Source organism: Rhinoraja longicauda, chromosome 3 (genome assembly GCF_053455715.1).
Source record: "Rhinoraja longicauda isolate Sanriku21f chromosome 3, sRhiLon1.1, whole genome shotgun sequence".
Classification (NCBI taxonomy): Eukaryota; Metazoa; Chordata; class Chondrichthyes; order Rajiformes; family Arhynchobatidae; genus Rhinoraja; species Rhinoraja longicauda.
In genome coordinates, this window is record NC_135955.1 from 101,353,468 (window position 1) to 101,380,749 (window position 27,282).

The 27,282-nt window shown below is 56.5% G+C and overlaps 1 protein-coding gene across 1 annotated transcript; it reads left to right on the forward strand.

Annotated features, from left to right (window-relative positions):
- Positions 1–1,154: 1,154 nt before the first annotated feature.
- On the forward strand, positions 1,155–27,282 carry LOC144592506 (proteinase-activated receptor 1-like). The gene is made up of 2 exons (XM_078397110.1): positions 1,155–1,265; positions 25,885–27,282. Exons 1-2 carry the CDS (start codon positions 1,199–1,201, stop codon positions 27,081–27,083), a joined length of 1,266 nt encoding a protein of 421 aa, XP_078253236.1. The 5' UTR covers positions 1,155–1,198; the 3' UTR covers positions 27,084–27,282.

Here is a 27,282-nt window from a genome sequence, read left to right on the forward strand (position 1 = left end):
ATGATTACCATCAAGCCCTTCACAGTATACAGATACAGGGTTAATCGAATAACGTTTAATGCAAGATAAAGTCTCATAAAGTCCAATTAAAGGTAATTCGAAGGTCTCCAATGAGGTGGATGGGAGGTCAGGACTGCTCTCTAGCTGTTGAGAGAATGGTTCAGTTGCTTGATAACAGTGGGGAAGAAACTGTCCCTGAATCTGGAGGTTTACATTTTCAAACCTCTGTACCTCCAGTCTGAGGGGAGAAGGGAGATGGCTGACCTTGATTAAGCTGGTGGCCTTGCTGAGACAGCATGAAGTGTAGATGGAGACAATGTATGGCAGGTTGGTTTTAGATATGAGACCGTCTTGGCATCATGTTTGGCACAGACATTGAGGGCCGATGGGCCTGTTCTCGTTGCTGCACTGTTCTATGTTCGTTCTTGATGACAAATCCCTGCCCTTCAGGTTAAAGAGAAATTGTGGGTCCAAAGTGAGGAAATGTAATGGAGTGGGAACAAAGAATTTTGGTGATGACAAAAGTATTGAGTCTGAAGCTGGTGCTGGAATCAGATAAGATGGCGACCCTCGGACTATCCTTGATCGGACTTTGCTGGCTCTACCTTGCACTAAACATTATTCTATTATCATGTATCTGTACACTGTAAATGGATAGATTGTAATCATGTATTGTATTTCCGCTGACTGGTTAGCATGCAACAAAAGCTTTTCACTGTACCTCGGTACACTGACACCAATAAACTAAACTGAACCTTACTGGAGGTATGTGCCTGGTTGGGTTTACACCGTTGCTATGGAGATGGAGGCGACAGCTGCACTATTTTACACCAATATATATATTTTTTAAGGTATTTCAGCGCTTAGTGCTTGAAGGCATAGTCATAGTTGCCAAGTGAGACATCGTGTGGCTATGGTTAACCGGGAGAGGTCTGACCACTTTAAGAACACTCCCTAAACACGCAGACGGGGAGTTTTGTCCAGGAAGCGTTCAATTGGATAATAAAACTTAAAGTGCAAGCTGAAGTCGACGGATAAGCTTCTGAGGCTAAAGTAGAGAACCAAAAGAGGAAACAGCGGGGGGGGGGGGGGAGGAAGGAAGGAAGGAAGGAAGGAGGGAGGGGGGGGGGAAGGAGAGAGGCGGTTAGCGGACTGGTCTTCACTTGTGAAGAGTGGGGAGAATCCTCTCACACACGGGATGTCCCGGACAGAATTGCTGGTGATATGGATGGTTCTGGCTGCCGTGGGCTCTGCTCTACAGTCCGGTGAGCAGGGGGCAGGGAGGGTGGAGTAAGGGGTAAAGGGTAAAGGGAAGGGGGAGGGGAAGAAGGAAAGATGATTTTATATATATACTAGCACAAGTGTGCCCGTTGGGCCCGTCCTCGTAGGGTTTCCATTGTAACCGGGAGGGGAGTGGGGGGGAGGAAAGGGAGAGGGTTCGGGGAGGGAAGGGGGAGGGAGGAGGGGTGGGGGAGGGAGGGGAGGAGGGGAGGGGGAGGGAGGGGGGAGGGAGAGGGGAGGGAGGGGGAGGGAGGGGGGAGGGGAGGGGTGAAGGGGAGGGGAGGGAGAGGGAGGGGGGGAGGGGAGGGGGAGGGGAAGGGAGGGGGGAGGGGAGGGGGGAGGGAGGTGGACCTCCCATTTTCCCAGTACCCCTCTTTCCCCGTTGGGCCCGTCCTCGTAGGGTTTCCATTGTAACCGGGAGGAGGGGAGGGAGGGAAGGGGGAGGGAGGTGTGGAGGGAGGAGGGGAGGGGGAGGGAGGGGGGAGGGGGGAGGGGAAGGGGGGGAGGGAGAGGGGTAGGGGGGGAGGGGGAGGGAGGGGTGGAGGGGAGGGGGGAAGGGGAGGGAGGGGGACCTCCCCTTTTCCCAGTACCCCTCTTTCCCCGTTGGGCCCGTCCTCGTAGGGTTTCCATTGTAACCGGGAGGGGAGGGAGGGAAGGAGGAGGGAGGTGTGGAGGGAGGTGTGGAGGGAGGAGGGGAGGGGGAGGGAGGAGAGGGGGGTGGAGGGGGGAAGGGGGGGAGGGGGGAGGGAGAGGGGAGGGAGGTGGGTAAGGGGGAGGGGGAGGGAGGGGGGAACGGGGAGGGAGGGGGACCTCCCCTTTTCCCAGTACCCCTCTTTCCCCGTTGGGCCCGTCCCTGTAGGATTTCCATTGTAACCGGGAGAGGGGAGGGAGGGTGGAAGGAGGGGGGAGGGGGAGAGGGATGGAAGGGTGGAGGGAAGGGGGAGGGATTGGGGGAGGGAGGGATGGAGGGAAGGAGGGAGTGGGGGGAGTTAGGGGGGGATGGGTGAGGGAGGTGGGGAGGGAGGGGGGGAGGGAGTTGGGGAGGGAGGGGGAGGAGGGGGGAGGGAGTGGGGATGGAGGTGGGAAGGAGGGGGGATGAAGGGGTTGAGGGGGGAAGGGGGACCTCCCCTTTTCCCAGTACCCCTCTTTCCCCCACCACCAAGCCCCCTCCGCAATGACCCCTGTTGTCCCCCTCCCCAGTCCCCCTTCGTGGATGGGGGACCGAGCTCAGGGGTTACCGAGCTTTTGCGGTTGCAGCTCCTAGACTGTGGAACAGCATCCCTCTCCGCATCAGAACTGCCCCCTCCATCCACTCCTTTAAGTCCAGGCTCAAAACCTATTTCTACTCCCTAGCATTTGAGGCTCATTGAGGAGGTACTGTGAACTGTTTGCGTGCCACTGTATATTTCATTTTTTTCCTTAGTACCTAATCAGATGTACAGCACTTTGGTCAACGTGGGTTGTTTTTAAATGTGCTATAGAAATAAAATTGACTTGACTTGACTTGACCAAGTGCTTCTCACGGCGATCTGTATTCGCAACAATGTATCACCCATCTCACAGGGGCATTGTGACATCATAATCTGAAGACCTTCAATAAATCCGCACCACAGCGCCCCCTATAATTTAGGGGGGGGGGGGGGAGCGCTTTAAAACCTCTGTAACTTAAAAAACATGCGACCGAATTAAATAAAAAAACAATTTTGCAGCAGATAACCGCGTGGTGATTAAGGCGGTGCAAAAATCGTGGCGCTACGGTTCACCGTTTTGACGAAATCAGAGAAACCGCTGTTACGCGCATATATTTATATATAACACAAGATCTGAGTTTTAGTAGTATACTAGAACAAGTGTGCCCGTTGGGCCCGTCCTCGTAGGGTTTCCATTGTAACCGGGAGGGGAGTGGGGGTAGGGAAGGGGGAGGGAGGGAGTAGGGAGGTGTGGAGGGGGGAGGGGAGGGGGAGGGAGGGGGGGAGGGGAGGGGGGAAGGGAGGGAGGGAGAGGGGAGGGAAGGGGGTAGGGGGGAGGGGGAGGGAGGGGAGGGGGGAAGGGGAGGGAGGGGGGAAGGGGAGGGGGAGGGAGGGGGGAGGGAGAAGGGAGTGAGGGGGGAGGGAGGGGGACCTCCCCTTTTCCCAGTACCCCTCTTTCCCCATTGGGCCCGTGCTCGTAGGGTTTCCATTGTAACCGGGAGGAGGGGAGGGAGGGGAGGGGGAGGGAGGGAGGGAGGAGGGAGGTGTGGAGGGAGGAGGGGAGGGGAGGGGGAGGGGAGGGGGGGAAGGGGGGAGGAGGGAGGGAGAGGGGAGGGAGGGGGGTAGGGGGGAGGTAAGGGGGAGTGAGGGGGGAGGGAGGGAGGGGGATCTCCCCTTTTCCCAGTACCCCCTCTTTCCCCGTTGGGCCCGTCCTCGTAGGGTTTCCATTGTAACCGGGAGGAGGGGAGGGAGGGAAGGGGGAGGGAGGGAGGAGGGGGGAGGGAGGGGAGGGGAAGGGGGGAGTGAAGGGGTAGGGGAGGGAGGGGGAGAGGGGAGGGGGGGTAGGGGGGAGGGGGGAGGGAGGGGGAAGGGGGGAGGGAGGGGGATCTCCCCTTTTCCCAGTACCCCTCTTTCCCCGTTGGGCCCGTCCTCGTAGGGTTTCCATTGTAACCGGGAGGAGGGGAGGGAGGGAAGGGGGAGGGAGGGAGGAGGGAGGGGAGGGAGGGAGGAGGGAGGTGTGGAGGGAGGAGGGGAGGGGGAGGGAGGGGGGGAGGGGAGGGGGGAAGGGGGGGAGGGGGGAGTGAGGGGGTAGGGGTGAGGGGGGAGGGAGGGGGAGGAGGGGGGAGGGAGGGGGGAGGGAGAGGGGGTAGGGGGGGGAGGGGGAGGGAGGGGGGATGGGAGGGGGAAGGGGGGAGGGAGGGGGCTCTCCCCTTTTCCCAGTACCACTCTTTCCCCGTTGGGCCCGTCCTTGTAGGGATTCCATTGTAACCGGGAGGAGGGGAGGGAGGGAAGGGGGAGGGAGGAGGGGAGGGAGGGGGAAGGGGAGGGAGGAAAGGGGGGGAGGGGGGAAAGGGGGGAGGGGGAGGGGGGAGGGAGAGGGGAAGGGGGGGAGGGAGGGGGAGGTAGGGGAGGGAGGAGGGAGGAGGGGAGGGAGGGGGGAAGGGGAGGGCGGAATGGGGGGGAGGGGGGAAAGGGGGGAGGGGGAAGGGGGGAGGGAGAGGTGAAGGGGGGGAGGGGGAGGGAGGGGGGAGGTAGGGGAGGGGGAGGGGGGAAGGGGGAGGGAGGGGCACAGGGGCATTGTGACGTCACACGCTGAATACCACGGGGGGGGGGGAAGGGGGGTCTGCTCGAGTTCATCTCACAGGGGCATTGTGACATCACAATGAAGAATAAATCCGCAGCGCAGCGCCCCCCTTCTGTCAAAACTTCGATAAATCAGGGGGCAGCACTTTTAAACCTCTGTAACTTAAAAAATATGCGTCCGAATTAAATAAAAATATCATTTTCCAGCAGCGAACCGCATGCTGATTAAGGCGGTACAAAAATCGTGGCGCTACGGTTCACCGTTTTGCCGGAATTGCCGTATTCAGCCGACATCAGTGGAATATATATATATATATTCAAGAAGTGAGTTTTAATAGTATACTAGACCAAGTGGGCCCGTTGGGCCCGTCCTCGTAGGGTTTCCATTGTAACCGGGAGGCGGGGAGGGAGGGGGGAGGGGGACCACCTGTTTTCCCAGTACCCCTCTTTACCCGTTGTGGGATGGGAGGGGGGAGGGGAGGGGGGAGGGAGAGGGGAGGGAGGGGGTAGGGGGGAGGGAGGGGGGAGGGAGGGAGGGGAGGGGGGAAGGGGGAGGGGGGAAGGGGAGAGGGAAGGGGGGGAGGGAGGAGGACCTCCCCTTTTCCCAGTACCCCTCTTTCCCCGTTGTGCCCGTCCTTGTAGGGTTTCCATTGTAACCGGGAGGAGGGGAGGGAGGGAGGGAGGGAGGAGGGAGGAGGGGAGGGAGGGGGGGAAGGGGAGGGCGGAAAGGGGGGAGGGGGGGAGGGGGGAGGGAGAGAGGGGAAGGTTTGAAAGAGCATCCCTCTCCCCATCAGAACTGCCTCCTCCATCGACTCCTTTAAGTCCAGGCTCAAAACCTATTTCTACTCCCTAGCTTTTGAGGCTAATTGAGGAGGTACTGTGAACTGTTTGGGAGGGGAGGGGAGGGGGGAAGGGGGGAAGGAGGGGGACCTCCCCTTTTCCCAGTTCCCCTCTTTCCCCGTTGGGCCTGTCCTCGTAGGGTTTCCATTGTAACCGGGAGGACGGGAGGGAGGGAAGGGGGAGGGAGGGAGGAGGGAGGTGTGGAGGGAGGAGGGAGGTGTGGAGGGAGATGGGGAAGGAGGGGGAGGGGATCGGGTAGGGGAGGGAGAGGGGAGGGAGGGAGGGGGGTAGGGGGAGGGAGGGGGAGGGGAGGGGGGAAGGGGGGAGGAGGGGGACCTCCCCTTTACCCAGTACCCCTCTTTCCCATTGGGCCCGTCCTCGTAGGGTTTCCATTGTAACCGGGAGGAGGGGAGGGAGGGAAGGGGGAGGGAGGGAGGAGGGAGGTGGGGAGGGGGAGGGAGGGGGGGAGGGGAGGGGGGAAGGGGGGAGTGAGGGGGTAGGGGGAGGGAGGGGGAGGGAGGGGGAGAGGGGAGGGGGGTAGGGGGGAGGGGGAGGGAGGGGGGAGGGAGGGGGAAGGGGGGAGGGAGGGGGGGAGGGAGGGGGATCTCCCCTTTTCCCAGTACCCCACTTTCCCCGTTGGGCCCGTCCTCGTAGGGATTCCATTGTAACCGGGAGGAGGGGAGGGAGGGAAGGGGGAGGGAGGGAGGAGGGAGGACGGGAAGGGGAGGGCGGAAAGGGGGGGGAGGGGGGAAAGGGGGGAGGGGGGAGGGAGAGAGGGGGAGGGTGGAAAGAGCATCCCTCTCCCCATCAGAACTGCCCCCTCCATCGACTCCTTTAAGTCCAGGCTCAAAACCTATTTCTACTCCCTAGCGTTTGAGGCTCATTGAGGAGGCGCTGTGAACTGTTTTCGTGCTACTGTATATTTCATTTTTTTCCTTAGTACCTAATCAGATGTACAGCACTTTGGTCAACGTGGGTTGTTTTTAAATGTGCTATACAAATAAAATGGACTTGACTTGACAGCTCTTCGCAACAATGTAGCACAGGGGCATTGTGACGTCACACGCTGAATACCGCTGGGGGGGGAAGGGGGGTCAGCTCGAGTTCGTCTCACAGGGGCATTGTGACATCACAATCCGCACCGCAGCGCCCCCCTTCTGTCAAAACTTCGATAAATCAGGGGGGGCAGCACTTTTAAACCTCTGTAACTTAAAAAATATGCGTCCGAATTAAATAAAAATATCATTTTCCAGCAGCGAACCGCATGCTGATTAAGGCGGTACAAAAATCGTGGCGCTACGGTTCACCGTTTTGCCGGAATTGCCGTATTCAGCCGACATCAGTGGAATATATATATATATATATTCAAGATCTGAGTTTTAATAGTATACTAGACCAAGTGGGCCCGTTGGGCCCGTCCTCGTAGGGTTTCCATTGTAACCGGGAGGCGGGGAGGGAGGGGGGAGGGGGACCACCTGTTTTCCCAGTACCCCTCTTTACCCGTTGTGGGATGGGAGGGGGGAGGGGAGGGGGGAGGGAGAGGGGAGGGAGGGGGTAGGGGGGAGGTAGGGGGGAGGGAGGGAGGGGAGGGGGGAAGGGGGAGGGGGAAGGGGAGAGGGAAGGGGGGGAGGGAGGAGGACCTCCCCTTTTCCAGTACCCCTCTTTCCCCGTTGTGCCCGTCCTTGTAGGGTTTCCATTGTAACCGGGAGGAGGGGAGGGAGGGAGGGAGGGAGGAGGGAGGAGGGGAGGGAGGGGGGGAAGGGGAGGGCGGAAAGGGGGGAGGGGGGGGAGGGGGGAGGGAGAGAGGGGAAGGTTTGAAAGAGCATCCCTCTCCCCATCAGAACTGCCTCCTCCATCGACTCCTTTAAGTCCAGGCTCAAAACCTATTTCTACTCCCTAGCTTTTGAGGCTAATTGAGGAGGTACTGTGAACTGTTTGGGAGGGGAGGGGAGGGGGGAAGGGGGGAAGGAGGGGGACCTCCCCTTTTCCCAGTTCCCCTCTTTCCCCGTTGGGCCTGTCCTCGTAGGGTTTCCATTGTAACCGGGAGGACGGGAGGGAGGGAAGGGGGAGGGAGGGAGGAGGGAGGTGTGGAGGGAGGAGGGAGGTGTGGAGGGAGATGGGGAAGGAGGGGGGAGGGGATGGGGTAGGGGGAGGGAGAGGGGAGAGAGGGAGGGGGGTAGGGGGAGGGAGGGGGAGGGGAGGGGGGAAGGTGGGAGGAGGGGGACCTCCCCTTTACCCAGTACCCCTCTTTCCCCATTGGGCCCGTCCTCGTAGGGTTTCCATTGTAACCGGGAGGAGGGGAGGGAGGGAAGGGGGAGGGAGGGAGGAGGGAGGTGGGGAGGGGGAGGGAGGGGGGGAGGGGAGGGGGGAAGGGGGGAGTGAGGGGGAAGGGGGAGGGAGGGGGGAGGGAGGGGGAGAGGGGAGGGGGTAGGGGGGAGGGGGAGGGAGGGGGGAGGGAGGGGGAAGGGGGGAGGGAGGGGGCTCTCCCCTTTTCCCAGTACCCCACTTTCCCCGTTGGGCCCGTCCTCGTAGGGATTCCATTGTAACCGGGAGGAGGGGAGGGAGGGAAGGGGGAGGGAGGGAGGAGGGAGGAGGGGAAGGGGAGGGCGGAAAGGGGGGGAGGGGGGAAAGGGGGGAGGGGGGAGGGGGGAGGGAGAGAGGGGGAGGGTGGAAAGAGCATCCCTCTCCCCATCAGAACTGCCCCCTCCATCGACTCCTTTAAGTCCAGGCTCAAAACCTATTTCTACTCCCTAGCGTTTGAGGCTCATTGAGGAGGCGCTGTGAACTGTTTGCGTGCCACTGTATGTTTCATTTTTTTCCTTAGTACCTAATCAGATGTACAGCACTTTGGTCAACGTGGGTTGTTTTTAAATGTGCTGTACAAATAAAATGGACTTGACTTGACAGCTCTTCGCAACAATGTAGCACAGGGGCATTGTGACGTCACACGCTGAATACCGCTGGGGGGGGGAAGGGGGGTCAGCTCGAGTTCATCTCACAGGGGCATTGTGACATCACAATCCGCACCGCAGCGCCCCCCTTCTGTCAAAACTTCGATAAATCAGGGGGGGCAGCACTTTTAAACCTCTGTAACTTAAAAAATATGCGTCCGAATTAAATAAAAATATCATTTTCCAGCAGCGAACCGCATGCTGATTAAGGCGTAAAAAAACGTGGCGCTACGGTTCACCGTTTTGCCGGAATTGCCGTATTCAGCCGACATCAGTGGAATATATATATATAGATACAAGATCTGAGTTTTAATAGTATATAGATAGATAGATAGATAGACTAGACCAAGTGGGCCCGTTGGGCCCGTCCTCGTAGGGTTTCCATTGTAACCGGGAGGGGAGGAAAGGGGGAGGGTTGGGGGAGGGAAGGGGGAGGGAAGGGGGAGGAGGGAGGAGGGGAGGGAGGGGGGAGGGGAGGGGGGGGGGAGGGGAGGGGGGGAGGGGAGGGGGGGATGGGGGAGGGAGAGGGGAGGGAGGTGGGTAGGGGGGAGGGAGGGAAAATGGAAGACAATTAAAGTTATGAATAGATGAAAATGAAAATTTTTAAATTTATAGTCATAAACACAATCCGTGTTATTAATTTATAAACTGCCAAGGACAATTTGAGTTACTAATGAACACAGAAGTATTACATGAAATGAAGACTGCTTTTTGAATGAAACAAATATCAATGAAAATCACGTCTTTTCTTTAAAAGGACCAAAAGACAATCTGTTATTGAAAAAGACATAAAAACAATGTAACGCAACAGTGAACACGGAAGTATTAGATGAAAATTGAGTTAAAAAAAATGTATAAACTCCTCAAGAGAATTTAAGTTAAATCAAAATGGAGAACAGGCAATTTCAGTTATCAATGAAGACAAAAGTATCAGATCAAAATGGAGCGATGCTGGAGCCTGTCCTCAAGCAGCAGCAGCGCGGTGGACTGTCGGCAACGGCAGTTCGTGTCAGTTCAAATCAACTGCTCCACCCACATCGAGCCAATCACTGCACCCCACGTAGAGACCCAACCAATCGGGCGCTAACAGGGAGGGTGAAACCCAATGAAAAAAATCGCTTTTTTACTTTAAAATAAACAGCGTTCTTTGTTGAAAAGGAAATAAACTTATCTATAGAGCAGCAGCTTTTTTTAAAGAAATAAAATCAAACTTAATGAAAATCACATTCCCGGTGGTCAGTGCTGCGGGGACGGGAGGGAGGAGAGTGGGGAGGGAGGGAGGGGGGAGAGGAGAGGGGGGGAGAGAGGAGAGGGGGGGGGGGGAGAGAGGAGAGGGGGGGGAGAGAGGAGAGGGGGGGGGGAGAGAGGAGAGGGGGGGAGGAGAGGAGAGGGGGGGGAGAGGAGAGGGGGGGGAGAGAGGAGAGGGGGGGAGAGAGGAGAGGGGGGGAGAGAGGAGAGGGGGGGAGAGAGGAGAGGGGGGAGAGAGGAGAGGGGTCTATTTTACTTTAAAATAAAGAGCGTTCTTTGTTGGGTTGTTAGGAGAGGGGGAGAGGGAGGGGGGAGAGGAGAGGGAGGGGGGGAGAAGAGGGGGGAGAGGAGAGGGGGAGAGGAGAGGGGGAGAGGAGAGTGGGGAGAGGAGAGGGGGGAGAGGAGAGGGGGGGGAGAGATGAGGGGGGAGAGGAGAGGGGGAGAGGGGAGGGGAGGGGAGGAGAGGGGAGGAGAGGAGAGGGGGGGAGAGGAGAGGGGGGGAGAGGAGAGGGGGGGAGAGGAGAGGGGGGGAAAGGAGAGGGGGGGAGAGGAGAGGGGGGAGAGGAGAGGGGGGGAGAGGAGAGGGGGGGAGAGGAGAGGGGGGGAGAGGAGAGGGGGGGAGAGGAGAGGGGGGGAGAGGAGAGGGGGGAGAGGAGAGGGGGGGAGAGGAGAGGGGGGGAGAGGAGAGGGGGGGAGAGGAGAGGGGGGAGAGGAGAGGGGGGGAGAGGAGAGGGGGGAGAAGAGAGGGGGGAGAGGAGAGGGGGGAGAGGAGAGGGGGAGAGGAGAGGGGGGGAGAGGAGAGGGGGGGAGAGGAGAGGGGGGAGAGGAGAGGGGGGGAGAGGAGAGGGGGGGAGAGGAGAGGAGGGGAGAGGGGGGAGAGGAGAGGAGAGGAGAGGGGGGAGAGGAGAGGGGGGAGAGGAGAGGGGGGAGAGGAGAGGGGGGAGAGGAGAGGGGGGAGAGGAGAGGGGGGAGAGGAGAGGGGGGAGAGGAGAGGGGGGAGAGGAGAGGGGGGAGAGGAGAGGGGGAGAGGAGAGGGGGGAGAGGAGAGGGGGGAGAGGAGAGGGGGGAGAGGAGAGGGGGGAGAGGTGAGGGGGGAGAGGAGAGGGGGGTAGGAGAGGGGGGGAGGAGAGGGGGGGAGGAGAGGGGGGGAGGAGAGGGGGGGGAGGAGAGGGGGAGGAGAGGGGGGGGAGAGGAGAGGGGGGGAGAGGAGAGGGGGGGAGAGGAGAGGGGGGGAGAGGAGAGGGGGGGGAGAGGAGAGGAGAGGGGAGGGGAGGGGAGGGGAGGGGAGGGGAGGGGAGGGGAGGGGAGGGGAGGGGAGGGGAGGGGAGGGGAGGGGAGGGGAGGGGAGGGGAGGGGAGGGGAGGGGAGGGGAGGGGAGGGGAGGGGAGGGGAGGAGAGGAGAGGAGAGGGGGTGGAGAGGAGAGGGGTCTATTTTACTTTAAAATAAACAGCGCTCTTTGTTGAAAAGGAAATTAAACTTATCTATAGAGCAGCAGCTTATGTCTTTGTTATAAATGAAATTAAACTTATGTGAAATAAATGTTCTTTTGTTAAAAAAGAAAGTAAACTTATTTTTTTTTTAAAATAAAATTAAATGCAATGGAAATCTCGTACCGTTTAAAATAAATGTAATTTTTCTGTTGGAAATGATAAGAAACTTATCTATAAATATTCTTTCTGTATTTGGATTAAACTGCCCTCCTGAGCGATGCTGGAGCCTGTCCTCAACCAGCAGCAGCACGGTGGACTGTTGGTTACGGCAGTTGGTGTCAGTTCAAATCAACTGCTCCACCCACATCGAGTGTGAGGTTGGAGCCAATCACTGCACCCCACGTAGAGACCCAGCCAATCGGGCGCTAACAGGGAGGGTGGAGCCAATCACTGCACCCCACGTAGAGACCCAGCCAATCGGGTGCTAACAGGGAGGGTGGAGCCAATCACTGCACCCCACGTTGAGACCCAGCCAATCGGGCGCTAACAGGGAGGGTGGAGCCAATCACTGCACCCCACGTAGAGACCCAGCCAATTGGGTGCTAACAGGGATGGTGGAGCCAATCACTGTACCCCACGTAAAGACCCAACCAATCGGGCGCTAACAGGGAGGGTGAAACCCAATGAAAAAAACCGCGTTTTTACTTTAAAATAAACAGCGTTCTTTGTTGAAAAGGAAATAAACTTATCTATAGAGCAGCAGCTTTTTTAAAATAAATAAAATCAAACTTAATGAAAATCACATTCCTCATTTTAAATAAATGTCTTTGTTATAAATGAAATCAAACAGCGGGAGAGGCGACGGCGACTACACTTCCGCTTCGGGGAGAGGAGGAGGGGGAGAGGAGGGGGGGGAGAGGAGGGGGGGGAGAGGAGGAGGGGGAGAGGAGGGGGGGGAGAGGAGGGGGGGGAGAGGAGGGGGGGGAGAGGAGGGGGGGGAGAGGAGGGGGGGGGAGAGGAGGGGGGGAGGGGGGGAGGGGGGGAGGAGGGAGGGGGGGAGGGGGGGAGGAGGGAGGGGGGGAGGAGGGAGGGGAGAGGAGGGGGGAGGAGGGAGGGGGAGAGGAGGGGGGAGGAGGGAGGGGGGAGAGGAGGGAGGGGGAGAGGAGGGAGGGGGAGAGGAGGAGGGGGGGAGAGGAGGAGGGGGGGGGAGGAGGGAGGGGGAGAGGAGGGAGGGGGAGAGGAGGGAGGGGGAGAGGAGGAGGGGGGGAGAGGAGGAGGGGGGGGAGGAGGGGGGGGAGGAGGGGGGAGAGGGGAGGGGGAGAGGGGAGGGGGAGAGGAGAGGGGGAGAGGAGAGGGGGGAGAGGAGAGGGGGGAGGGAAGAGGAGAGGGGAGAGGAAAGAGTGGAGGGGGAGTGGAGAGGGGGAGAGGAGGGGGGAGAGGAGAGGGGGGAGAGGAGAGGAGAGGGGGGGGAGAGGAGAGGGGGGGAGAGAGGAGAGGTGTCTATTTTACTTTAAAATAAACAGCATTCTTTGTTGAAAAAGAAATTAATCTTATCTATAGAGCAGAAGCGGGAGAGGCGACGGCGACTACACTTCCCGGCGGTCAGCGCTGCGGGGAAGGGAGGGAGGGAGGGATGAGGTAGGGAGGAGAGGAGAGTGGGGAGGGAGGGAGGGGGGAGAGGGGAGGAGAGGGTGTAAGGGAGGGGGGAAGGGGGGGGAAGGGAGGGGAAAGGAGGGGGAAGGGAGGGGGAGGGGGAGGGAAGGGGGAGAGGAGAGGGGGGGAGAGGAGAGGGGGGAGAGGAGAGGGGGGAGAGGAGAGGGGGGAGAGGAGAGGGGGGGAGAGGAGAGGGGGGGAGAGGAGAGGGGGGGAGAGGAGAGGGGGGAGAGGAGAGGGGGGGAGAGGAGGGGGGGGAGAGGAGGGGGGGAGGAAGGGGGCAGAGGTGGGGGGAAGGGGAGGGAGAGGGGAGGGGAGGGGAGGGGGGAGGGGAGGGGGGAGGGGGTGGGAGGGAGGGGGGAAGGGGGAGGGGGGGAGGGGGACCTCCCCTTTTCCCAGTACCCCTCTTTCCCCGTTGGGCCCGTCCTCGTAGGGTTTCCATTGTAACCGGGAGGAGGGGAGGGAGGGAAGGGGGAGGGAGGGAGGAGGGAGGTGTGGAGGGAGGAGGGGAGGGGGAGGGAGGGAAGGGGGGAAGGGGGGGAGGGGGGAGTGAGGGGGTAGGGGTGAGGGGGAGGGAGGGGGGAGGGAGGGGGAGGGAGGGGGGAGGGAGGGGAGAGGGAAGGGGGGGTAGGGGGGGAGGGGGGAAGGGGGGAGGGATGGGAGGGGGGAGGGATGGGAGGGGGAAGGGGGAGGGAGGGGGCTCTCCCCTTTTCCCAGTACCACTCTTTCCCCGTTGGGCCCGTCCTCGTAGGGATTCCATTGTAACCGGGAGGAGGGGAGGGAGGGAAGGGGGAGGGAGGGAGGAGGGAGGAGGGGAGGGAGGGGGGAAGGGAGGGCGGAAAGGGGGGGAGGGGGGAAAGGGGGGAGGGGGAAGGGGGGAGGGGGAGGGAGAGGGGAAGGGGTGGAGGGGGAGGGAGGGGGGAGGTAGGGGAGGGGGAGGGAGGGAGGAGGGGAGGGAGGGGGGGAAGGGGAGGGCGGAAAGGGGGGGAGGGGGGAAAGGGGGGAGGGAGGGGGGGAGGGGGAGGGAGGTGGGAGGGGAGGGGGGAAGGGTGAGGGAGGGGGACCTCCCCTTTTCCCAGTACCCCTCTTTCCCCGTTGGGCCCGTCCTCGTAGGGTTTCCATTTTAACCGGGAGGAGGGGAGGGAGGGAAGAGGGAGGGAGGTGTGGAGGGAGGAGGGGAAGGGGAGGGAGGGGGGGAGGGGAGGGGGGAGTGTAGGGGGGAGGGAGAGGGGAGGGAGGGGGGTAGGGGGAGGGGGAGGGATGGAGGGTGGAAGGGGGAGGGAGGGGGACCTCCCCTTTTCCCAGTACCCCTCTTTCCCCGTTGGGCCCGTCCCCATAGGGTTTCCATTGTAACCGGGAGGGGGGAGGTAGGGTGGAAGGAGGGGGAGGGGGAGAGGGATGGAAGGGTGGAGGGAGGGGGGGAGGGATTGGGGGAGGGAGGGATGGAGGGAAGGAGGGAGGGGGGAGTTAGGAGGGAGGGGTGAGGGAGGTAGGGTGGGAGGGGGGAGGGAGTTGGGGAGGGAGGGGGAGGAGGGGGGGAGGGAGTGGGGATGGAGGTGGGAAGGAGGGGGGATGAAGGGGTTGAGGGGGAAGGGGGACCTCCCCTTTTCCAGTACCCCTCTTTCCCCGTTGGGCCCGTCGTCGTAGGGTTTCCATTGTAACCGGGAGGGGGGGAAGGAGGGAGGTGTGGAGGGGGAGGGAGGGGGGAGGGGAGGGGGGAGGGGGGAAGGGGAGGGGGGAAGAGGGGTAGGGGGAGGGAGGGGGACCTCCCCTTTTCCCAGTACCCCTCTTTCCCGTTGGGCCCGTCTTCGTAGGGTTTCCATTGTAACCGGGAGGGGAGTGGGGGGGGGGGGGGGTAAGGGGAGGGAGGGAGGTGTGGAGGGGGAGGGGAGGGAAGGGAGGGAGAGGGGTAGGGGAGAGGGAGGGATGGAGGGGACGGGGGGAGTTAGGGGTGAGGGAGTTGGGGAGGGAGGGGGAGGAGTTTTAGGAGGGAGTGGGGATGGAGGTGGGAAGGAGGGGGGAGGAAGGGGTTGAGGGGGGAAGGGGGACCTCCCCTTTTCCCAGTACCCCTCTTTCCCCCCACCACCAAGCCCCCTCCGCAACGATCTCTCTCCCCCAGACACACTTTCCGGTCACTAAGCTTCCGGTCTTAAGCTCAGGGGTTACCGAGCTTTTGCGGTTGCAGCTCCTAGACTGTGGAACAGCATCCCTCTCCCCATCAGAATTGCCCCCTCCATCCACTCCTTTAAGTCCAGGCTCAAAACCTATTTCTATTCCCTAGCGTTTCCGGTCTTAAGCTCAGGGGTGACCGAGCTTTTGCGGTTGCAGCTCCTAGACTGTGGAACAGCATCCCTCTCCCCATCAGAATTGCCCCCTCCATCCACTCCTTTAAGTCCAGGCTCAAAACCTATTTCTATTCCCTAGCGTTTGAGGCTCATTGAGGAGGTACTGTGAACTGTTTGCGTGCCATTGTATGTTTCTTTTCATTTTTTTCCTTAGTACCTAATCAGATGTACAGCACTTTGGTCAACGTGGGTTGTTTTTAAATGTGCTATACAAATAAAATTGACTTGACTTGACTTGACCAAGTGCTTCTCACGGCGATCTGTATTCGCAACAATGTATCACCCATCTCACAGGGGCATTGTGACATCATAATCTGAAGACCTTCAATAAATCCGCACCACAGCGCCCCCTATAATTTAGGGGGGGGGGGGGGGAGCGCTTTAAAACCTCTGTAACTTAAAAAACATGCGACCGAATTAAATAAAAAACAATTTTGCAGCAGATAACCGCGTGGTGATTAAGGCGGTGCAAAAATCGTGGCGCTACGGTTCACCGTTTTGACGAAATCAGAGAAACCGCTGTTACGCGCATATATATATATATAACACAAGATCTGAGTTTTAGTAGTATACTAGAACAAGTGTGCCCGTTGGGCCCGTCCTCGTAGGGTTTCCATTGTAACCGGGAGGGGAGTGGGGGTAGGGAAGGGGGAGGGAGGGAGTAGGGAGGTGTGGAGGGGGGAGGGGAGGGGGAGGGAGGGGGGGAGGGGAGGGGGGAAGGGAGGGGGAGGGAGAGGGGAGGGAAGGGGGTAGGGGGGAGGGGGAGGGAGGGGAGGGGGGAAGGGGAGGGAGGGGGGAAGGGGAGGGGGAGGGAGGGGGGAGGGAGAAGGGAGTGAGGGGGGAGGGAGGGGGACCTCCCCTTTTCCCAGTACCCCTCTTTCCCCATTGGGCCCGTGCTCGTAGGGTTTCCATTGTAACCGGGAGGAGGGGAGGGAGGGGAGGGGGAGGGAGGGAGGAGGGAGGTGTGGAGGGAGGAGGGGAGGGGAGGGGGAGGGGAGGGGGGGAAGGGGGGAGGAGGGAGGGAGAGGGGAGGGAGGGGGGTAGGGGGGAGGTAAGGGGGAGTGAGGGGGGAGGGAGGGAGGGGGATCTCCCCTTTTCCCAGTACCCCTCTTTCCCCGTTGGGCCCGTCCTCGTAGGGTTTCCATTGTAACCGGGAGGAGGGGAGGGAGGGAAGGGGGAGGGAGGGAGGAGGGGGGAGGGAGGGGAGGGGGGAAGGGGGGAGTGAAGGGGTAGGGGGAGGGAGGGGGAGAGGGGAGGGGGGGTAGGGGGGAGGGGGGAGGGAGGGGGAAGGGGGGAGGGAGGGGGATCTCCCCTTTTCCCAGTACCCCTCTTTCCCCGTTGGGCCCGTCCCTGTAGGGTTTCCATTGTAACCGGGAGGGGTGGAGGGATGGTGGAAGGAGGGGGGAGGGGGAGAGGATGGAATGGTGGAGGGAGGGGGGAGGGAGTGGGGGAGGGTGGGATGGAGGGAAGGAGGGAGGGGGGGAGTTAGGGGCTGAGTGGTGATGGAGGTTGGGATTGAGGGGGGAGGGAGGGGGGGGAGGGAGTGGGGATGGAGGTGGGAAGGAGGGGGGAGGAAGGGGTTGATGGGGGAAGTGGGACCTCCCCTTTTCCCAGTACCCCTCTTTCCCCCACCACCAAGCCCCCTCCGCAACGACCCCTGTTGTCCCCAGTCCCCATTCACAGACCCCCCCCCCCCATTCTCTCTCTCCCCATACACACTCTCAGTGCTTTTTTCGAAACACTTGCCCCGGTGGCCCACGAGCATATGGGCCCAATGCTGATCTGTGTATGTTAAGTGACTTGCAATAAAAAAATATACTTTAAAAAGAGATAAGTGCTTTTTAAGTGCTTGTTTTGAAACATTCGCGGTCACATAGTGCTTCTCACTGTAGCACCCATCTCAAGTGTGCCCGTTGGGCCCGTCCTCGTAGGGTTTCCATTGTAACCGGGAGGAGGTGAGGGAGGGAAGGGGGAGAGAGAGAGGTGTGGAGGGAGGAGGGGAGGGGGAGGGAGGGGGTAGGGGAGGGGAGGGGGGGAAGGGGAGGGGGGAAGGGGGGAGGGAGAGAGGGGGAGGGGGAGGGAGAGAGGGGGAGGGGGAGGGAGGGGGGAGGGGAAGGGCGGAGGGAGGGGGACCTCCCCTTTTCCCAGTACCCCTCTTTCCCCATTGTGCCCGTCCTCGTAGGGTTTACATTGTAACCGGGAGAAGGGGAGGGAGGGAAGGGGGAGGGGGGGAGGAGGGAGGTGTGGAGGGAGGAGGGGAGGGGGAAGGGGGAAGGGGAGTGGGGGGAGGGAAGGGGGAGGGAGGGGGGAGGGGAGGGGAGGGTGGAAGGGGAGGGCGGAAAGGGGGGGAGGGGGGAAAGGGGGGAGGGGGGAGGGAGAGAGGGGGAGGGTGGAAAGAGCATCCCTCTCCCCATCAGAACTGCCCCCTCCATCGACTCCTTTAAGTCCAGGCTCAAAACCTATTTCTACTCCCTAGCGTTTGAGGCTCATTGAGGAGGCGCTGTGAACTGTTTGCGTGCCACTGTATGTTTCATTTTTTCCTTAGTACCTAATCAGATGTACAGCACTTTGGTCAACGTGGGTTGTTTTTAAATGTGCTATACAAATAAAATGGACTTGACTTGACAGCTCTTCGCAACAATGTAGCACAGGGGCATTGTGACGTCACACGCTGAATACCGCTGGGGGGGGGGAAGGGGGGTCAGCTCGAGTCCATCTCACAGGGGCATTGTGACATCACAATCCGCACCGCAGCGCCCCCCTTCTGTCAAAACTTCGATAAATCAGGGGGGGCAGCACTTTTAAACCTCTGTAACTTAAAAAATATGCGTCCGAATTAAATAAAAATATCATTTTCCAGCAGCGAACCGCATGCTGATTAAGGCGGTACAAAAATCGTGGCGCTACGGTTCACCGTTTTGCCGGAATTGCCGTATTCAGCCGACATCAGTGTTATATATATATATAACACAAGATCTGAGTTTTAGTAGTATACTAGAAAAGAGGGCCCGTTGGGCCCGTCCCCACACCCCCCATTCTCACTCCCCCAGCCCCACTCTTACTCTCCAAGTGTGCCCGTTGGGCCCGGAAAAGAGGGCCCGTTGGGCCCGTCCCCACACCCCCCATTCTCTCCTCCCCCAGCCCCACTCTTACTCTCCAAGTGTGCCCGTTGGGCCCGTCCTCGTGATCTGTGTATGTCAAGTGACCACTATAGCCTTAATTTTTATTTTTTTTTCCTAATCAGATGTTTTTGTTTTTTTTCCTAATCAGATGTGCAGTACTTTGGTCAACGTGGGTTGTTTTTAAATGTGCTATACAAATAAAACTGACTTGACTTGACTTGACTTGACTTGCAATAACAAAAAAGACTTCTTGGAAGGTTTTCGAAACAATGTAGCCGTCACAAGCTGAAAACTAAATCCTTGCTGAAAACTAAATCCTTTTCTGGGAACTTTTGGAAACAAATGTAGCCCCTTGAAGAAAAGGGTTAGAAATGAAAAATTTAAACTTTAATATCTCTCTAGCTTTAAAAAGGTAGCTTCAATTTGAACGAAAGTACTTACAATAGTTGCCCAGGTTAATGGTGAATACGGCGGTACAAAAATCGTAGCGCTTTGGTGTACCGTCTAGGAGGAGTTAGATAGATAGACTAGACCAAGTGGGCCCGTTGGGCCCATTCCCCACTCCCCCATTCTCTCGTCCCCCATCCCCACTCTTACTCTCCCCACCCTCTCCCCTTTGGCCCGTCCTCTTAGGGTTTCCATTGTATCCGGGAGGGGGTGAGGGAGTGAAGGGGGGAGGGAGGGAGAGGGAGGTTTGGGGGAGGGAGGTGTGGAGTGATCGAGGGTGAGGGAGTGGTGGAGGGAGGGATGTGTTGAGGATGGAGGGTGGAGGGAGGTGGGGAGGGTGATGAGAGATGGGGTGGTATTTGTGGAGGGAGGGAGGGGGGGGGGAGAGAGGGGTGAGGGAGGGATGGGGGAGAGGGGAGGGATATGGACCTCCCCTTTTCCCAGTACCCCTCTTTCCCCCACCACCAATTCCCCTCCGCACTACCCCTGTTGTCCCATTCCCCATTCTCAGCCCCCCCCTCCATTTTCTCTCCCCCAGACACACTCTTAGCATCATTTAAAGGCCCGGGGGGGGGGGGGTGCGGGTGATCGGATCTGTGAAAAGTCCGGTGGGGGGGGGGCTTCGGGAGATCGCATCATTCAAAGGCCCGGGGGGGGGGGGGGGGGATAGCGGGGAGATGTTCTCCCGGGTGTGGGAGAGAGGAGAGAAGCAAGGGGAGAGAGGAGAGGTGAGCCGGTGATCACGGGCTGGCGCCGCTAACGGCGTCCATTGTTTTGGTGCGAGTGAGGAGATGCCGCGCATGCGTGCTGAGTACAGAGTGAGGAGATTCCGCGCATGCGTACTGAGCACTGCCGGACCGCAGCGCCCCCCTTCTGTCAAAACTTCGATAAATGAGGGGGGGGCAGCACTTTTAGACCTCTGTAACTTAAAAAATATCTGCGTTTTAGTAGTATATAGATAGATAGATAGATAGATAATAGAAGATAGATAATGAAAAACTTTGAAGGCAATTGGGGAAAGAATTTGCTTGGGATGTCAATGATGAAGAGCTATCATTGCTCACAATTACTTAAAAGGCGATTAGAAGAAATAGTTTTCTGTGAAGAATAATCAGTGCAGGAAATGCTTCGACGTGATGTGAAGGATAATTGGGGTAAAAACCACTGCATTTATTGAGACAAGGATAGAAAGCTGAAGTCAAGATAAGGCATGGAGTGGGGGGAGGCGAAGGGGGGGGGAGGGGGAAGATTGGAAAGTGCTTTTTGGACAGCTGTTGTTCAGAGATTTTGTGGCATAAGCTGAAACGGTTTGGTGAACTGGGGAGAGAGGGTAGGGAGGGGTGGTAGTTGAGGTCGGAGTGAGGCGCTTCAAACATATACTAAAGATGAGAGCAAAGCAAGAGCTTGAACTACATAAACATAAATAATCTATCACTAAGGGCGGCACAGTGGTAGAGTTGGTAGTTGCTGCCTTACAGCGCTTGCAGCGCCGGAGACCCGGGTTCAATCCCGACTACTGCTGAGAGGATCATTGGCGCCTCACTCCCAACACTCCTGGTCCTTTACACCACCCGCCTCACCCGCAAAGCATTGAGCATTGTGGGTGACCCCATCCCACCCCTCCAACATCCTCTTCACCCTCCTGCCTTCAAGTCAAGTCAAGTCAAGTCAATTTTATTTGTATAGCACATTTAAAAACAACCCACGTTGACCAAAGTGCTGTACATTTGATTAGGTTCCAATAGAAAAAAAAATGAAAACATACAGTAGCACGCAAACAGTTCACAGCGCCTCCTCAATGAGCCTCAAACGCTAGGGAGCAGAAATATGTTTTGAGCCTGGACTTAAAGGAGTCGATGGAGGGGGCAGTTCTGATGGGGAGAGGGATGCTGTTCCACAGTCTAGGAGCTGCAACCGCAAAAGCGCGGTCACCCCTGAGTTTAAGCCTAGACCGCGGGATAGTGAATAGCCCCAAGTCGGCCGATCTGAGGGACCTGGAGTTAGAGAGGGGGGTTAGAAGATTTTTGATGTAGGGGGGGGGAGTGTCCATTTAGGGCTTTATACGTGAATAGGAGGAGCTTGAAGTTGATTCTGTACCGTACAGGGAGCCAGTGGAGAGAGGCCAGAATCGGGGTGATGTGGTCCCTTTTATGGGTACCCGTCAGGAGTCTCGCTGCGGCGTTTTGGACCAGTTGCAGGCGGGACAGGGAAGATTCAGGGAGAAGGTTTCGCAGCCTGAGGTCGAGCACCACCCGACTAAAGAACAGTTTTTTCCACCAGGCTGTCAGGATGCTGAACTCTCTCCCCTCCCTCCCTCCTCTCTCCCCTGCCCCCATTGGACCTGGACTTTAACACCCCACACACACGCATATCCAGCACCAGACATTTTTTTTTTAACGCTGCTATGGACAGGCTTTGCACTACTGTTCATTATTTTTTTATTGTAATATATTCATCTTCATCTTTTTTTCATTGAAGTGACTATATTTTATATTGATTGTTGTTTGCTGTGCCTTTTTAATTTTAACTTAATTTAATGCACTTTATTCCTCGGGATTGTGGGAAACGGTATTTCGATTTTCTGTCTGTGTAAACTAACTGGAAATTGACAATAAAGTTGACTTTGACTTTGACTTTACTACGGGTGCTGTCTGTACGGAGTTTTGTACGTTCTCCCCAGACCTGCGTGGGTTTTCTCTGGGAGCTCCGGTTCCTTCCCACACTCCAAAGACGTACAGTTTTGTAGATTAATTTGTTTGGTATAAGTGTAAATTGTCCCTAGTGTGTAGGATAGTATTAGTGCACGGGGATCGCTGGTCGGTGCGGACTCGGTGGGCCGATGGGCCTATTTCCACGCTGTACCTTGAAACGAAACTATAAATGAAAAGTAGCACAGTTAGTACTTGAAATAAGGAAAATATAATTTAACTCCTCAATCTGTGCTCTCAGAGAAGTCATGACTGCACCCAGGGTCAGGTTGCAGTGGCTCCAATTGTTTATTTAACTGTTCATGTTTAGTATTTGAAAATACCAAATGTGGACTTAAAAGATGTTCATAACAATGATAATATTAAAAAGTTTTAGGGATGAAAGGATACACTGTGACTGAAAAGCAAATTCATAAGAACGTAGCAACATAGAAGCAGAGTTAGACCGTACAGCCCTTTGTACCTGTTCCGCCATTCATGGACATTGTGGCTGATCTTTTACCTCTGTGCCACTTTCCAACTCTAACCCTGCACCACTCCCTTAATATCCATCGCACAGGCCAGACTCCCCACCATTGACTCCATCTACACTTCACACTGCCTCGGCAAAGCAGCGAACATAAACAAAGACCTTTCCCGGTTATTCTTTCTTCTCTCCACTCCCTTCGGGCAGAAGATACAGAAGCTTGAACATGCACCACCAATCTTGGGGACAGTTTCTTCCCTCTGTTATCAGGCTTCCGAATGGTCCTTCCATAAGCTATGGCACAGTCTGATTCTCCTCTACCACATTGCGGATATTGGACTTTGGAACTGGAACTGTTGCACTAAAAAGCTGAGAACTATATCTTGCATTCTGGGGAGTGTTAGGAGATAGATGGAACCAGATGAGATGGGGGATGATGTGCAGATGGAATAGGTTAGGTTAATTGGCTGGGCAAATGTGTGTTAGTGTGCGGGGATCGCTGGGCGGCACGGCTCCGGTGGGCCGAAGGCCTGTTTCTGCGCTGTATCTCTAAATCTAAATTAGGTGGGTGAGGAGGAGGTGAGGTGGGGAGGGGGGTGGGGAGGGGTGTTGTTGATGCCGAGGCTCCTGGGTGATAGATAGAAACAGATCTATCTGGTGGTGGTGCAGTGGCACAGTCGTAGAGTTGCTGCCTTGCAGCCCCAGAGACCCTGGTTTGATCCTGATTATGGGTGCTGTCTGTACAGAATTTCTATGTTCTCCCTATGACCGCGTGGGTTCTCTGTGGGTGCTCTGGTTTCCACCCACACTCCAAAAATGTACAGGTTTGTAGGCAATTTGGCTTCAGTAACATTGTAAATTGTCCCTTGCATGTAGGATAGTATTAGTGTGGGGGGATCGCTGGTCGGCACTGACTCGGTGGGCCGAAGGGGCTGTTTCCACACTGTGTCTCTAAAGTCTAAAGATATGGAGAAAAATCTAGTGGAGACTTTTACTGAAGTTTGTCATTTTGGGCTATTTTAAATCCATATGAAGAACAAACATAGTGAGTTAATTTCACCAACCAACCCTTAATTATCCATGAAAAAATATTTTCATCGTTATCATATCATATCATATCATCATATCATATCATATATATACAGCCGGAAACAGGCCTTTTCGGCCCACCAAGTCCGTGCCGCCCAGTGATCCCCATACATTAACACTATCCTACACCCACTAGGGACAATTTTTACATTTACCCAGCCAATTAACCTACATACCTGTACGTCTTTGGAGTGCTGGAATAATTCATAGAATCACTTGCATTGTGATTCTATCACTCTCCATCAACTTCAGGCCAGGCCAGGGATGGAATTGATTTAGTTTAGTTTAGAGATACAGCGTGGAAACAAGCCCTTCAGCCCACAGAGTCCGCACCAACCAGCGCTTAACACATTAACACTATCCTACACATGCACCAAGTCAATTAATCTACAAACCTGTATGTCTTTGGAGTGTGGGTGGAAACCGGAGATCTCAGAGAAAATCCACGAGGTCACGGGGAGAACGTTCAAACTCCGTACAGACAGCGCCCGTGGTCAGGGTCGAACACGGGTCCATGGTGCTGTAAGGCAGTAACTCTACCGCTGCGCCACCGTGCCGCCCTACCAAACTGCAATACTTTGTGACCTGACCATTCAGAAATCCCAAATGTTCAACATTTGTCTCCTTCTGCCTCACCAGGGCTCCACTTCCTGCACTCCCTTCCAACTCACAGGGCAGGATGGTGATGCAGCGGTGGAGTTGTTGCCTTACAGTGCCACAGACCCGGGTTCAATCCTGACCACGGGTGCTGTCTGTACGGAGTTTGTACGTTCGCCCTGTGACCGTGTGTGTTCCCGATAATCTGGTTTCCTCCCATATTCCAAAGACGTACAGGGTTAAGTAAATCGTCCCTCGTGTCTGGAATAGAACTAGTGTAGAGGTTATCATTGCTTGGCATGGACTCGGTGAGCTGGACCTGTTTCCATGCTGTATGTCTAAGCTAAACTGAACTAAACTCATCGAGTTCTGTGTTCCCATTCAATTTGCCAGGGGGCCCTTGCCTCTGCTCTCTTTAAAATTCCTGTTTTCCCCCTCTTCCACTATATGTACCAGGTTCACTGGGAAACATTGTATAATATTGTATAACATCTAAATAATAGTGAATTAAAATAGTGTTAGGGTTTTAATAAGGACTAGACCAAGTGGACCCATTGGCCCAAACCTCTCCTGCATTGGTGCAGCACCCTCCACCCTCCACTCCTCCCCTTACCCCCCTCCCCTCCCCTCCCCACCATCCTCCCTAATGGTCACAAGGCGAAAGTACAAACTCCGTACAGACTGGGAAGGGGGAGGGGAAGGAGAGGGACAGAGGAACTATCTGAAGTTGGAGAAGTCAATGTTGACAGAGGAACCAACTTCAGATAGTTCCCCTGTCCCTCTCCCCGCCCCCTTCCCAGTGCTCCTACTTTCTTCCTGTCTCCCACTACATCCTATCTTTGTCCAGCCCCCTCCCCTGACATCAGTCTGAAGAAGGTATCATAAAATCATCAGTCTAAAGAAGGGTCTCGACCCAAAACGTCACCCATTCCCTCTCTCCAAGATGCTGCCTGACCTGCTGAGTTACTCCAGCATTTTGTGATACCTTCGATTTGTACCAGCATCTGCAGTTATTTTCCTAATCAGTCTGGAGAAGGGTCTCGACCCGACCCGAAACGTCACCCATTCCTTCTCTCCTGAGATGTTGCCTGACCCGCTGAGTTGCTCCAGCATTTTGTGTCCACCTAGGATAGTGTCAATGTGCGGGGATCGCTGGTTGGTGCGGATTCGGTCTGTAAACTAAAACTAAGCCTCAGAATTGTATTGAATTGAAGTTGTGGATCTTTGTGTTGCTCCTCGTGGGGTCGGAAGTGTAGGAAAATAACTGCAGGTGCTGGTACAAATCGATGGCATAAATCACAAAATGCTGGAGTAACTCAGCAGGTCAGGCAGCATCTCAGGAGAGAGGGAATGGGTGACGTTGGGTCGGTATGTTCTTAATTGGAGGTATTTATTCACAAAATGCTGGAGTAACTCAGCAGGTCAGGCAGCATCTCTGGAGAGAAGGAATGGGTGACGTTTCGGGTCGAGACCCTTCTTCAGACTCTTTATGACTAAGTCAGGGTTGTTGCAGAGTGAGTGGAGGGCTGCACGTTCAGGAGGGGAGAGGTTCGAGTGAGTCAGGGGAGTGGAGAATTTGAGGCGGTTAATGTCACGCCGGCAGTTGGAGATGAAAAGTTCTAGTGAGGGTATTGGCATCCTTGGTATTAATTGGTATTAATTGGTATCATTTAGACAATAGACAATTGGTGCAGGAGGAGGCCATTCGGCCATTCGAGCCAGCACCGCCATTCAATGTGATCATGGCTGATCATTCTCAATCAGTACCCCGTTCCTGCCTTCTCCCCATACCCCCTGACTCCGCTATCCTTAAGAGCTCTATCTAGCTCCCTCTTGAATGCATTCAGAGAATTGGCCTCCACTGCCTTCTGAGGCAGAGAATTCCACAGATTCACAACTCTGACTGAATAGGTTTTTCCTCATCCCTGTTCTAAATGGCCTACCCCTTATTCTTAAACTGTGGCCCCTTGTTCTGGACTCCCCCAACATTTGGGAACATGTTTCCTGCCTCTGACGTGTCCAACCCCTCAATAATCTTATACGTTTAGTAGCATAATGTGAATCTGTGGAATTGGTGGTGGGGGAAAGAGGGGTACTGGGAAAAGGGGAGGTCCATATCCCTCCCCTCTCCCCCATCCCTCCCTCCTCCCCTCCCCCCCCCCCCCCACTCTCTCCCCCCCCCTCCCTCCCCCTCCACACCTTCTCTGCCTCAGAAGGCAGTGGAGGCCAATTCTCTGAATGGATTCAAGAGAGAGCTGGATAGAGGATAGGAGAGTCAGGGGGTATGGGGAGAAGGCAGGAACGGGGTACTGATTGAAAATGATTAGCCATGATCACATTGAATGGCGGTGCTGGCTCGAAGGGCAATATTGTCTATTGTGTATAAACGTGTATAAATTATTAATTAAAAAAAAAAAAAATCTTGTATTTTCAGAGAGGAACTCGAGTTCCCGAAGCAACGTTTTTCCCAAAACCTTTGGGGGGAGCCGGTATCCCAAAATCTCCCCTTCCCAGAGGAGGGGACCCGCGCCAGTGCCAGTGCCGGTGCCAGTGCCGGCGTCGAGACGGGGGTTGAATGGGAGTCACTCGCAGGCGAATGAAGTGCCCGGAGTGTGGGTCTCGGAGTCGGTGAGGAGATACCTGACGGGCCCGAGCACGACGGTGGTCATTCCTTTCCTCTACACCTTGGTGTTTGCAGCCAGCCTGCCGCTCAACCTGCTGGCAATCCTGTTGTTCCTCTTCAAGGTGGTCACGGCCAACAACACGGCGGTGATGTACATGACCAACCTGGCGGTGGCCGACCTGCTGTTCGTGCTGCTTCTGCCGCTCAAGATCTCCTACAACTTCTCCGGCAACGACTGGCGGCTCGGCTGGTTCCTGTGCCGCCTGGTGACGGGCGGCTTCTACGCCTACATGTGCAGCTCTGTGCTGCTGATGACCTGCATCAGTGTGGACCGCTGCCTGGCCGTGGTCTACCCTATCAGGTGGACCATCTGGCGGAGCCGCCGGCGATCAGCCTGTCTCTGCCTCGCCTCCTGGCTCCTCTCCATCTGCGGCACTCTGCCCTTCTTCCTCACAGAGCAGACCGTGTACATTGCCGACCTCAACATCACCACCTGCCACGACGTGCAGTCTTTCGACGCCCTGCACATCTTTTCCCTCTACTGTCTGCCCTACCTGTTGGTCGTTTTCTTTCTCGTTCTCCTGGTCGTCAACACAGTCTGCAACGCGAAGATAATCTCAAAGCTGCACTCGGCCAGTGCGGTCAACCCGCAGGGGAAGAGACATGCCATCGTCCTGGCGATCATTGTACTCTGTGTGTTCATTGTCTGTTTTACACCGACTAACATCATCTTGGTGTTACACGCCCTGAATCTTATTCACGAAAACGGGGAGTCCTATTATTTTGCCTACGTGCTGTGTCTGTGCCTGTGTAGTGTGAGCTGTTGTCTTGATCCATTGATTTATTATTACGCATCGTCCTCCTTCCAAAACCAGCTACATCACCTTCTGCGTTCTGGGCAGAACAAAATGATTCAGGTAAAAGAACGGATTAATAAAGTGGGAACTTCCACCCCCCATCAGCACAATCAGCAGAATGGTGTTGAGGCAATCATGTTAAATACATCCTAAGATTTTTGTTCTGGTGATCTTATTAAATACAACAGCATTCTAGAAAACTCTGGGACCTAGCTAACTGCGATCAAATTATTTTGTACTCTTCAGAATCAGAATCAGAATTACCTTTATTGTCATAAAGACATTCTGGCCTTCCATCACAGTGAGGAGGTGACTGGAGGAGACTCACTGTGATGGATGTTTCTTTTGTTTG

What these genes read in the sequence shown, in the direction of transcription:
- LOC144592506 (XM_078397110.1), top strand. Translation starts at nt 1,199, where the DNA reads ATGTCCCGGACAGAATTGCTGGTGATATGGATGGTTCTGGCTGCCGTG. An exon ending in GGGCTCTGCTCTACAGTCCG is followed by an intron (nt 1,266 to 25,884) that starts GTGAGCAGGGGG and finishes TTGTATTTTCAG; the next exon opens with AGAGGAACTCGAGTTCCCGA.